This window comes from Mizuhopecten yessoensis, unplaced genomic scaffold, assembly GCF_002113885.1.
Source record: "Mizuhopecten yessoensis strain PY_sf001 unplaced genomic scaffold, ASM211388v2 scaffold4839, whole genome shotgun sequence".
Lineage (NCBI taxonomy): Eukaryota > Metazoa > Mollusca > Bivalvia > Pectinida > Pectinidae > Mizuhopecten > Mizuhopecten yessoensis.
In genome coordinates this window covers 1315816-1328938 of record NW_018405747.1, presented here as the reverse complement: position 1 = coordinate 1328938, position 13123 = coordinate 1315816, and the positions used below count along the sequence as shown (strand labels likewise).

The window sequence follows — 13123 nt, the reverse complement described above, 5'->3', positions numbered from 1 at the left end:
GGACTTTAAAACTAAAAGGATAAAATGTTTTCTTATCAATACATTAACCAATCACAAAACTTCATTAATGTTTAAAGGTCAACAGTCAAGGTCAAATACAATTTCAAAAGTGTTTTTTTCTTTTCTGAAAGACTTTGATTATCTAATAATTTTCTCAAAAAACACATACAGAATAAGACACTTAAAACAACAACTCAACAACAACTGTCTTATATAGCATTTTTTTATTTTTTTATTTCGATAGATTGAAGTTGCGTGAATTATCAACAAAATATCAAACCTTATTATTGTCTCCACTGGGTACAGAACATTGTAACAAAGGCACAATGTATTAACACAAGGGACACAAAAAAAAGCTGTAGCAGCCTGGGCGTTGTCAGTCTGTCTCCATGACTACCAGACAGCTTACAACAATAACAGTTACTGAAACATTGCCAGATGCAGAAACAATAACTATAATGAAGAAAAACAAAATTATTTCCAGGTGATAATTCTCACTATGCTCAATATAAGCCCAAGTATAGTGAGTGTGTTTATAAGTTATAACTACACTGTCTTTCAATAAAAGAATAATCAACACTACACCGTTCTTTTATAAATCTCTTATTGTAAAATGTGTTAATTATTGTGAGACAGTAGTTGCCTGGCAATTGAATGATAAGTAGATGACTGAAGACTAGATCGTTAAACATGATTGGCCTACATTTCAATTCAATGTCCAGGATTATACTCCTCTAACATAGGTATATTTGTACCTCTTCTCACTGAATCTAATAACGTGTCTCAGAAAACTGATCGTTGGTGGGAGTAAAAATATTTTTAATATGTAATTGTGGAAAATAAACAATTTTGACAGATTAAACTGGGCCTGTAGTCTACCTACATTTATTTATACAGGTGAGCTCAATAGTTGTATCATTATCGTTATTTTAATACATTTATTAATTATTAATACTGGTGAGCTCAATAGTTGTATCATTATCATTATTTTAATACATTTATTAATTATTTATACAGGTGAGCTCAATAGTTGTATCATTATCGTTATTTTAATACATTTATTATCATATTTCTTAAAAATAAAGATATTATTTGAGACGGAAATTGCAATACATTTTTTCTGAACTTTTTCCAAGTCTCCATATCAAAATCTACAGAAAATATAAAATTAGAAAATATCCTAAATTTATGATCTGAAAGAAATTCTTCTAAACAAAGAGCTTGACATATGTTCATAACATTCAATGGTTGTTCTTACATATCACAAATCCTCTCAAATAGGAAAAAAAACAGGAATGTGATTTTTTAATGTACATTAATGAACACAAAAGTCCACACACATATATAGAACATTGTAATGTATATGACAGTTTCACATTGAGCAGATAAATGTAACAAAGTGTCAACCAAGGTAAATGCCAAAAGTACAAATCAGAAAGTAACAACATCATAAATATTGTAAGAGTTATTCCCCCTTATATCAGTGTATCAATAAGACCAAACTGATTCGGATTATGATAAAGACAACTACCTAAATGTATCGTGGGTTTTTATAACACAAGAAGTTTGATACATCATCTAAATGATCGGGAAAATGAACAAAAAGTCAAAACCTTAAATCCATCAATATAATATAGTAATTGGAAACTTGACACTTTTGAGGCAGTGTGGAATCCTTGACAAGATATTGGGAATGAAGTCATGATAGACAACTATGACAAACAAAAGGTTAATTGAATGGCGCGAACAAAATTGAAATGAAGGGGAAAAAAATCCATAAATTTGCATGGACCGTCATGATTCATACCTGACCCTAAAGGTCCTCCCACAAAATCAATGAAGTAACACGGAGATATTGTGCCCCACCACTGCGAGTGACGGCTCCACACTGCTCCGGGGAATACTTCTGCCCCAATAACACCAATCATCTTCAAATAAAATCTAAATGGCATATTCATATGTCCATCACATATTATGCACGTTAAGTTTTCCATCGGCCTCAACGCCATCAGTGGTGTTCCATCACATGTTTGACAACAATTCTTATTGAGTCCACACACGTGTGTCACACATTGTATCAAAATTAAATTTCTATTTCAGTGTTTAAAAAGAAATGTTATGTCATTGTTGTCTTTTCCAGCACATTAAAATACTGTAATGTTGCCATGGTGTTTAGTCCATTCCGAATGACATACATATATATATATATATATATAAATCGGTTTTTATGTTGACATCAAAGTTCATCCTGTGCATTAAAAACTTTCCAAAGCTCCATCTATGTAGACTGTGCCTTGTTCAACTCATATGCTTCACAGCGATTTCAACAAAACACCTTTACCAAGGTCCAATACATATTGTCTTCCTTGGTAAATCACTGTTAGTCCTTGCTTATCTATTATAAAGCATATCCTTTCTTCAGTTAAGTGTCCCTCTGACCACCAGTACACAACCACTGTCACTCTTAATTCTTCAGAGATTTTGTACAATCATCACAAAAATAATTTAATAGCAGCTTAAAGCTCCTCGAATTAGGGAAACGTTTGTGCTGTGTTCCACACAATTTTTATTTAATTGGAAAGCAATTGGATCCTTGTCTAGAAGCGGCCCAGGCAGTGAACACATCCCTGAAAATATAAACAGAACACTATTACTTAGTCTACAAGCCCAATACCTCAATTTACAGTCAAGCTATCAGAGGGTACTTTAGAGATGTCTCTGAATTACAATGTTTGTACATGTTATGCAGGTGAAAAGAAGGGCTACAAAAGTGATGAGATAGGATATAAATGTGAGAAAAGACAATATACAGGTGAGAGTGAATGATATGCAGATGAGAGGAAATATAGAGATGAGAGGATAGGATGAATAGGTGAGAGTAGGGGTATATATTTTGGAGGAAAGTATATACAGGTGAGTGTGGATGAACAGGTGAGAGAATATGTAGGGGTATATACAGGTGAGAATGAATGATATACAGGTGAGAGTAAACATAGGGGCGAGGTGAGAGGATGAATAGGTGAGAGTAGGGGTATACAGTTTAGAAGAAAGTATATACAGGTGAGTGTGGATGAACAGGTGAGAGAATATGTAGGGGTATATACAGGTGAGAGTGAATGATATACAGGTGAGAATAAATATAGGGGTGAGGTGAGAGGATGAATAGGTGAGAGTAGGGGTATACAGTTTAGAAGAAAGCATTTACAGGTGAGAATAGATTATATACATGTGAGAGCAGACAATATACATGAGAAATGAGATGACAGGTGAGTAAAGATGATATACAGATTGCAGGAGAGATGTTAAGATGATTATGCGTACCTGCAATGACTGACCACACACTCGTTGCTGCAGTACTCATTGTCCCAGCCAGGGTTGTCCAGTGTGGTGTTAGTACAACCATTCCTGATGCACCACTTGGACGTGTAGGGCATGGCCTGGTTACATCCATCCTGTCAGAGAACATTACATGGTACAATTAAGTACTAGCTTCGCTATGTTACAAATATGTACTCTCTTGCAAGGATGCTTTTTATATTTAATGAAAAGGAAAACTCCTTTTAGAAAAGGATCACAGAAGGGACATAATTGAAAGCTGAATCAGAGATAATTAGCATACATTAGGGGGTACCCACAGACTCATGACCATTAATCTTAAAATTCTCTTACAGAGATTACGTAGTATACTTCATTAAGGAGTTCAAGGTTATGACCACTGACCATCAGGTCCATGCTGGGGGGCCCCGGAGCAATGTCCTGCATGTTGCGATATTGGGGCGGGCTGACGTATCCGGTCTGGTACGGTGGGCTGGTGGTCATTTGACACATCATGTCCTGCGGGGGCGACATGCTGTTCTGTGGCGATGTGGCTATGGACTGCGGGTGTTGTAGGTGTGAGCGAGCTCCACGTGTGGGCATGGCAACCACATTCAGGCCAGTTCCTTCCTCGGTACCACTCTGTAACATAAAACTCAATATTAGCTTGGCAAATACAATGAAAAACACGACTGTTCACATCTAGTAGAACACATCTACCAAGAACTGCTTTACTTCACATAACTATATACACTACCATACACAAAATCTCTATTTACACACATACACAAAATCTCTATTTACACACATACACAAAATCTCTATTTACACAATCTCTATCACACATTATCTTGATCTGACTTTATTTTATGTAGTCTCAATTTCAAACAAATCTCACTCACATCTCGCTCACACACACTAAATTTCACAGACACACTTAACCTCATACACCCCTTCATCCCTGAAGTAATTTTTATCATCTAAGCACACTCCATTTTACAAACACTTGGGTCCCTATCTTGTTTTTCTTCTTTTCTTCATATCTGTCAATTATCAGAAACTATAGCTAAAATTCCTGAAATGTACCATAGGCCGTTTTCTGAAACTTGCACTTGTCTTTAATATATAACGAGCCAGAATTCAATTATTTCACAAATCTGACACTTCTTTCGTTCATGAAAATTGCAGCCAATCGCCCTTTGTGTACCTGAAGGTTAGAGCGTAACTGTTGGCGACCACTTCGTGTTGTTATTGGTTTTACTGACAACTTACTCCCTTCTTCCAGGGCAGCCTAGAAGTAAACATATCACACTTAATACTGTACACACAGATCTCCGGGATTATATTGTACGCACAGTACCTTGTACAGTAACCATACAACCCAACACCTTTGACATTAGGATTCTGTAGTTACCATAAGCACTGGCCAACATTTGGTGTTTGTACTATAACTATAAACATAAGGATGACAGACTTTTGGTTTCTGTACAGTAACTATACACATAAGGATGACAGACTTTTGGTTTCTGCACAGTAACCATACACATAAGGATGACATGCTCTTGGTTTCTGTACAGTAACCAAACACATAAGGATGTCCGACTTTTGGTTTCTGTACAGTAATCAAACACATAAGGATGACAGACTTTCGGTTTCTGTACCGTAATCATACACATAAGGATGAAAGACTTTTGGTTTCTGTACAGTAACCAAACACATAAGGATGACCGACTTGTGGTTTCTGTACAGTAATCAAACACATAAGGATGACAGACTTTCGGTTTCTGTACCGTAATCATACACATAAGGATGACAGACTTTTGGTTTCCGTACAGTAACCAAACACATAAGGATGACAGACTTTTGGTTTCTTTACAGTAGCCATACACATAAGGATGACAGACTTTTGGTTTCCGTACAGTAACCAAACACATAAGGATGACAGACTTTTGGTTTCTTTACAGTAGCCATACACATAAGGATGACAGACTTTAGGTTTCTGTACCGTAATAATACACATAAGGATGACAGACTTTTGGTTTCCGTACAGTAACCAAACACATAAGGATGACAGACTTTTGGTTTCTGCACAGTAACCATACACATAAGGATGACATGCTTTTGGTTTCTGTACAGTAACCACACACATAAGGATGACATGCTTTTGGTTTCTGTACCGTAACCAAACACATAAGGATGACAGACTTTTGGTTTCTGGACAGTAACCATACACATAAGGATGACATGCTTCTGGTTTCTGTACAGTAACCAAACACATAAGGATGACAGACTTTTGGTTTCTTTACAGTAGCCATACACATAAGGATGACAGACTTTAGGTTTCTGTACCGTAATCATACACATAAGGATGACAGACTTGTGGTTTCTGTACAGTAACCATACACATAAGGATGACAGACTTTTGGTTTCCGTACAGTAACCATACACATAAGGATGACATGCTCTTGGTTTCTGTACAGTAACCAAACACATAAGGATAACAGACTTTTGGTTTCTGTACAGTAATCAAACACATAAGGATGACAGACTTTTGGTTTCTGTTCAGTAACCAAACACATAAGGATGACAGACTTTTGGTTTCTTTACAGTAGCCATACACATAAGGATGACAGACTTTAGGTTTCTGTACCGTAATAATACACATAAGGATGACAGACTTTTGGTTTCCGTACAGTAACCAAACACATAAGGATGACAGACTTTTGGTTTCTGGACAGTAACCATACACATAAGGATGACATGCTCTTGGTTTCTGTACAGTAACCAAACACATAAGGATGACCGACTTGTGGTTTCTGTACAGTAATCAAACACATAAGGATGACAGACTTTTGGTTTCTGTGCAGTAACCAAACACATAAGGATGACAGACTTTTGGTTTCTGTACAGGAATCATACACATTGATGGTTGATCTTTTGTTTTTGTACAGTAACTATACACAATGATGACAGTCCCCCCCACCCCCCACCCCCCTCCTCTCATAGAATTACTAATATTGAATTATTGAAGCTGTAAGGCAATGAGTTGTATATGCATAATGTTGACACCATTTGAAATGGTTATTTTTTAAAGCAAAAAAACTTTTGGCCGATTATCTTTCCATTGTTCTTTATGAAGCTATACATCAATCTTATTAGCATAACAATTGATACACAAATTTTTTACTTTTATTTTCACTATCAGATTTCATTTACACCAAACGTTTGAATAAATGTTTTGATATTTATTCCACTTATTGTAATAATTTACTCTTGTTACTTAAATCTTCATGTAAATGAAGAATAGATACCGGTAGATATATAATTGTTGTCACTATAGAAAGCTACCTGACAGTAACAGCAGACCAATCATTAATCCTGATGGCGATTCTGCTCATAAATTTGAACAGGGAGTTCAATTATGAATGTTTCAGAGAAGGACACTTATGGAAATGTGATTGTTGATCTGTAGGACCTAATACCCCCATATCGAGTTGGAGTTGGCAATGGCCGTAAATCAACCGTGTAACCACCTGGTAATACAACACCACGTATTCCATTTCATAACGCCACGGTCATAAATATGATCCAGCACCTGCACAACAGTTACACAATAGATTGCAGATGCCAATTTATACCCAACATAAATATTCAATTTCAACAGTTATCAAATAGCTCCCATACAAACACAGATTTAATTTTGAAATCTGGAACAATAAAACTAGAAAATAAACAAACAAGAAATCTGAACCGGACATAGCTAGCTTTTATGGAAATTTTCCATTACTGGACCAACAGGAATGCACATATGTTGTTGAGTATTCCTAACTAATAATCTGGAAATCCTAGGTATATAAAACCCTTGCCGGTTTTTATCTTTTCATTAAAATTACAAAAAAAATATGTATTCTTTTACCTGGAACACACATCAGATGGTTTCTAACAGAGTAGAATATTTTGGTGTGCAGGCCGTATTTGGAAGAGATATCATTACTACACCAAACTGCTGATTACATTGTTACTGTACAAAGTCTGAGAAAATCTGTCCAATGGTTAGAAAATAACCACAACGAAACACAGACGTTTTAGTCTGGTAAAGTATGGGGTGTGTAAGGTGTAATTAGCCAGTCAGCACTATGTACAAGACAATGGGCGAGTGTGACCTGGCTGGGTAGCACCTGTCCCCCACAACACTGTAAATCACACAGACTCAACCCTAATAGCCCATCATCTCTCTAACAAAGAACTGTCAGACAACCCGATACCTTCCAGCTCTAATAAATGCTCCTCTAAGCAAAGTCTTGGTACGTTTTTCTTCATCATTATATCCTAACTGGGTAAAGACATTTTAATTTACATTCTAATGATTTCATCAATACAAGTTGTAAGACGTAGTGTCTTCTACAAAGAAAACTTTCTCTGGGACAGACTGAAAGTGTTTTGTCTCCTCAACTTATACCTTTTTTCCTCCCAACTAAATTAAAATATAGAAAACTGAAGCAGTAGATAGACAAGCATTACACTCATGTGCTCAAAGTTCTACTGTACACACAAACCAAACTGTCCAGACTAACAAAGTTCTACTGTACATACAAACAAAAGTGTCCAGACTAACAAAGTTCTACTGTACATACAAACCAAACTGTCCAGACTAACAAAGTTCTACTGTACATACAAACAAAAGTGTCCAGACTAACAAAGTTCTACTGTACACACAAACCAAACTGTCCAGACTAACAAAGTTCTACTGTACATACAAACAAAAGTGTCCAGACTAACAAAGTTCTACTGTACATACAAACCAAACTGTCCAGACTAACAAAGTTCTACTGTACATACAAACAAAAGTGTCCAGACTAACAAAGTTCTACTGTACACACAAACCAAACTGTCCAGACTAACAAAGTTCTACTGTACATACAAACAAAAGTGTCCAGACTAACAAAGTTCTACTGTACATACAAACCAAACTGTCCAGACTAACAAAGTTCTACTGTACATACAAACAAAAGTGTCCAGACTAACAAAGTTCTACTGTACACACAAACCAAACTGTCCAGACTAACAAAGTTCTACTGTACATACAAACAAAAGTGTCCAGACTAACAAAGTTCTACTGTACATACAAACCAAAGTGTCCAGACTAACAAAGTTCTACTGTACATACAAACCAAGGTGACCAGACTAACAAAGTTCTACTGTACATACAAACCAAGGTGACCAGACTAACAAAGTTCGACTTAACATACAAACCAAAGTGTCTAGACTACAAGATTCCACTGTACACACAAACCAAAGTGTCCAGACTAACAAGGTTCCACTGTACACACAAATCAAGGTGTCTAGACTAACAAAGTTCTACTGTACACACAAACCAAGGTATACAGACTAACAAAGTTCTACTGTACACACAAAGCAAGACTAACAAAGTTCTACTGTACACACAAACCAAGGTATACATACTAACAAAGTTCTACTGTACACACAAAGCAAGACTAACAAAGTTCTACTGTACACACAAACCCAGACTAACAAAGTTCTACTGTACACACAAACCAAATTATCCAAACTAATTAAGTTTTACTGGTTGTGGCTTTCCTTACCTGACACACAAGACTTGCTCTGTAGGCTGCAAGCTGCTTCAGATACTCTTTCTTCGCATTTTCAGTTTTCTTCTTGTAGTTCTAAAACAAAGAAATTTAACAAGTTCTTAACAAAAAAGTTTTTAAGATCATTTGACTTCTTAATTCACACGATTAAGGACTGGTGATATCAGTCTTGCATGGATGCATGCGTGACCTTGAAGGCAATTCCAATGTCACGAGTACACCAGATCTAATTATAGCTACAAATAGATATGGGATCAAAATCCTTATTTTGGATAATACAATTAATAGTGTATCCATCTACTGACTATGAAATGTAAACCACTTGATTCTTGATTTTACAAGGAAAAATAATTCACAAAAATACACCTTTTGTGAATATATTTCCAAGAAATAATTACTATAGATATTGAAATAGCATTATTTCAATTGTAAATTCATGTATTCAGAAATACAACTGAACACGTAGGGACAGTTTGTAAAACAAGCTCACACAGCAATGGAGTGATTAGCATGAGGCCAAACAAAAACACAGGTTTGTTTCTTGTAATTGTTACGTATCTGAAAATAATTAGGGTCGGTAGCCAGGTAATCAATTTCATTATTTTCGTAAATTTTATAAAGGAGAGTATGACCTTGACGTTAACAGTACTTCGCTGAAAATTCCAAAATAATTTAAGGGTATGACTAAAAACATTTTTTATTTGGTCTCATGGGGATTGGTTCATTATTTTTATGAATGGAACAGATTCTTCCATATAATGAACGAAGTTTAGACTTACTAGGTAGGGAGAAATGTGAAGAATATCAGTGCACCAAGGAAAGATGAATGAATCCACTTCAAGAAACAATCTGAATTAATTTTTGTTTTCACTTTTAGAAAGTCGTTTGTGTGCATGGCAATATCCATTGAACAGTTAAATGATTTAAGAAAATCTGAAATCAAATTAATAAAATCCTGTCTTTGCAGCATGATTTTTCAATTACAAATTTGTTCCTATTACAAAGACAAACAAAATGAGACCATTATCTATAAACAGAATTTAATGAAAATCTCGAGGTTGTGACACGTGTCGCTTCATTTGAAGATGAGCGGTATGATGTTGTTCTGGCGTTGAAGTGAATATGGCCCTTCCATAGCTACCTCATCAATCAGCTTGATGGATCATGGGAAGTCTACTGACGGTTTGAATTCAATTCTCACAGCTACTTCTATTTCCATGAGGCAGAATAAAAGACACTTAAGCATTTTCATGGGAGTTTTTCATTATTTTAAAAGCACATTACCATTCCCTATGTAAATCACGAAACAATTGATCATTTTAGTAATCTGTCAAGAGGCTGGGATCATCCCATATTCTTCCTCATACAAATATACAGAGATTAAAACTTGTCCTCAATAAGTGAAAAAGGTGCAGGTCGGGAGAGAAATCACAAAAATAATTCACAAATCACATAAACATGAATTTCTCTTCAAATAACACAGCACTCAAATTAATGTCAATAAAGCACATTTAAACTGATGGAAGGAATGTCATTGCTATGGTAACTGTTCATAACATCTAAGATCTTAATTTGAAATCTAGGGCCAATATTTCTAGTACACACATGACTCAGAGAGCCTGGAAATGATTGAGTACATCTTTTGTAGCCCCCTGCCACCTGCTGCAGCTGATGCTGAGGATAAAAGACAAGTGTAATGAGTTCATTGTCTCCTTCGCCATTGTGAAGGTACCTTTCAGTTCTGTCCTCCATTGTCCTCTCAGAGTTCCCTTATTTGTAGTCAGCGTGCTACTGTGAACACTTATAGAAACTGAACAGATATACATCTACAGCACTATCACAGGGTCTAGTAATTAACATGCCCATATAAAGGCACGGACTCGGACATGCATTATGATGCAACGCTAAATTTTTAATTTTGTGAGGGTCAAAATGTTAAGGTAGTAGTCTTCAGTGATTCTCCAGATTATATAGGGCACTATATAAATGTTGTATATTATTATTATTATTCAGTGATTCTCCAGATTATATAGGGCGCTATATAAATGTTGTATATTATTATTATTATTATTATTATTATTTAGTGATTCTCCAGGTCTAACATTAGGGCTATGAATTTGCAAGGTTTATAGTTCGTATATTTTTTCAGGTCATAAAATAAAGCGTAAATGTTAAACATCCATGAAATTGAAGTGGTCTACATTAAGACAATGGATAACATTGTATGATGGTCTGATCATCATTGCTGAGCCTTGTATTGGTCTTTATGATTCATTTACTTCACATATCAATCAGGTCATTATCTGTAAGCAATGGCTGTTGAATGTGCTGAACTGATTTTGGCAAGATGTGAGCAACCCAAGTACTTCTACAATTATTAAACTAAACCTTGTTTATATAATCCACCTTTTGTCTGGCAAAATGTTGTGTTATGAAACAGCTTCATGATACATTTATATCAAGGGAGACGAACAGAAGAATTGTTAAGAAAAAGGGTAAATGGTGACTTAGACCTATGTTGGCAGTAAGCGAGAGGTGGCAAATAACATGAGGGGCATTTATATATATATAGAGGTTTGAGTGTACATCTTTTGAAGTTAGTACAAATAACAAGAGTTCTTCTCAAAATTAGACAGGCTTAACAGAATTATTTAGACGAGTCTGTAATGCAATGTTCTAAAAATTCTAAAGAAATGTGGAAAAAGATCAATGATTTTTTCATTTACTGTTAATTTAAATGTTGATGGAATTACTATTTCTGAAAAGGTAGATGTTGCTAGCGCCTTTAAAAAAAAATCTGCAGTATTGGGACAGAAATAGGTGAATTTACCTTTGATGCCAGTTTACCAAAAATAGACAGTTTTGTTACTGACAATTCTGTTGTTATCCCAAACATTACACCAGATTTTTGTACTTGCTGAAATCAAGCAAATGGCTGATGGTAAAGCTACTGGTGAAGACGGTATTTCTGTGAAACTACTGAAATCTGCTGGTGATTCTATTGTGTCACCCTTAACCTTTTTGTTTAATATGTCAATTTTAAAAGGAGTTTTTCCTTCTGAGTGGAAAAAGGCCAAGGTCACCCCTATTTTTAAAGCAGGTGATTCTACCTTAGTAAACAATTATAGACCTGTCTCTGTATGATGTGTCCTCGGTAAGATCTAAGAGAAGCATGTACATATAACACATTGTATGATTTTCTTTCACACAGCAAATTGGTTATAGTGATTGCCACTTTGGGTTTCGTCCAAATCATTCTACTTATACAGCTCTAGTGAATATTGTAGACAAATGGCTGAACAACATTGATGAAGGTTACTTAACCAGTGCTGTTTTTATCGACCTTCGCAAGGCATTCGATACTGTTAATCATGCTGTTCTTTTATATAAACTTAAAACTTATGCTGTATCGCCTCTTACATCAAAATCCTTTGCTTCTTACCTATCAAACAGATCACAGGAAGTGACTTGTGGTGATGAAATGTCTCATGTTCAACCTATCAATATTGGTGTACCGCAAGGCTCTATACTTGGGCCTCTGCTTTTCATTTCAAATATTTATGACTACCCAAATGATAGAAGACTTAGAATGCACAATTCAGTGGATGAGAGAAAACAAACTTAGTCTTAATCCGTGTCTCAGTCTCAGTACATGTTGATTGGGTCGTCTCAAAGGTTATCTAAATGTCGTGAGTTGAACATTACTATTGTTAATTTAATGATAGAAACTGTTCACTGTGCAAAACTCCTTTTTTGTCGAATTTTGTCGGTCTTGGAAAGACTACATTAATTACATATCAAAGAAAATTTCGAAAAAGATCGGTGTTCTGATAAGGTTACGACCTTTCATGTCTAATGATGTTCTCAGTAAAGTTGATCAAAGTATAGTTTTCCCACATTTTATCTATTGTTCTGTGGTCTGGAGTGAGGCTAGTAACAAATCATATATTCATAAAAACTTTAAACTTCAGAAAAGGGCAGCTAGAGTTTTGTTAAATATAAGAGACGTCTTTGCCCCTTCCATTTTGCTTTTTAAACAGTTAAAGTGGCTGCCAACAGAAGATTATTTTATTTTTAGGAAATTAAAGCAGTTCTGGCTTACAAAATTTTACATGGGAACACTACAAGTGTTTTAAGTAATATGTTTACCTATGTCCGGGATATCAGTTTTAGATATACAAGGTCATCAGTTTCCAACA

The 13123-nt window shown here is 35.4% G+C and overlaps 1 protein-coding gene across 7 annotated transcripts in view; it reads right to left on the bottom strand.

The window, feature by feature from the left end:
- Positions 1 to 205: 205 nt before the first annotated feature.
- LOC110449932 (TOX high mobility group box family member 4-like) overlaps positions 206 to 13123 on the bottom strand; it is a 102676-nt gene continuing 89758 nt past the window's right edge. For 6 of the 7 annotated variants that reach the window (XM_021497111.1, XM_021497112.1, XM_021497108.1 and 3 more), the window contains 5 exons: positions 8919 to 8999; positions 4523 to 4606; positions 3721 to 3957; positions 3322 to 3452; positions 206 to 2627 (listed from right to left, as the gene is read on the bottom strand). In XM_021497111.1, coding sequence (XP_021352786.1) covers positions 2567 to 2627; positions 3322 to 3452; positions 3721 to 3957; positions 4523 to 4606; positions 8919 to 8999 — 594 coding nt within the window. In that variant the 3' untranslated portion in view covers positions 206 to 2566. The remainder of the gene's footprint in view (positions 2628 to 3321; positions 3453 to 3720; positions 3958 to 4522; positions 4607 to 8918; positions 9000 to 13123) is intronic. The other variant, XM_021497110.1, reaches the window with a different exon arrangement.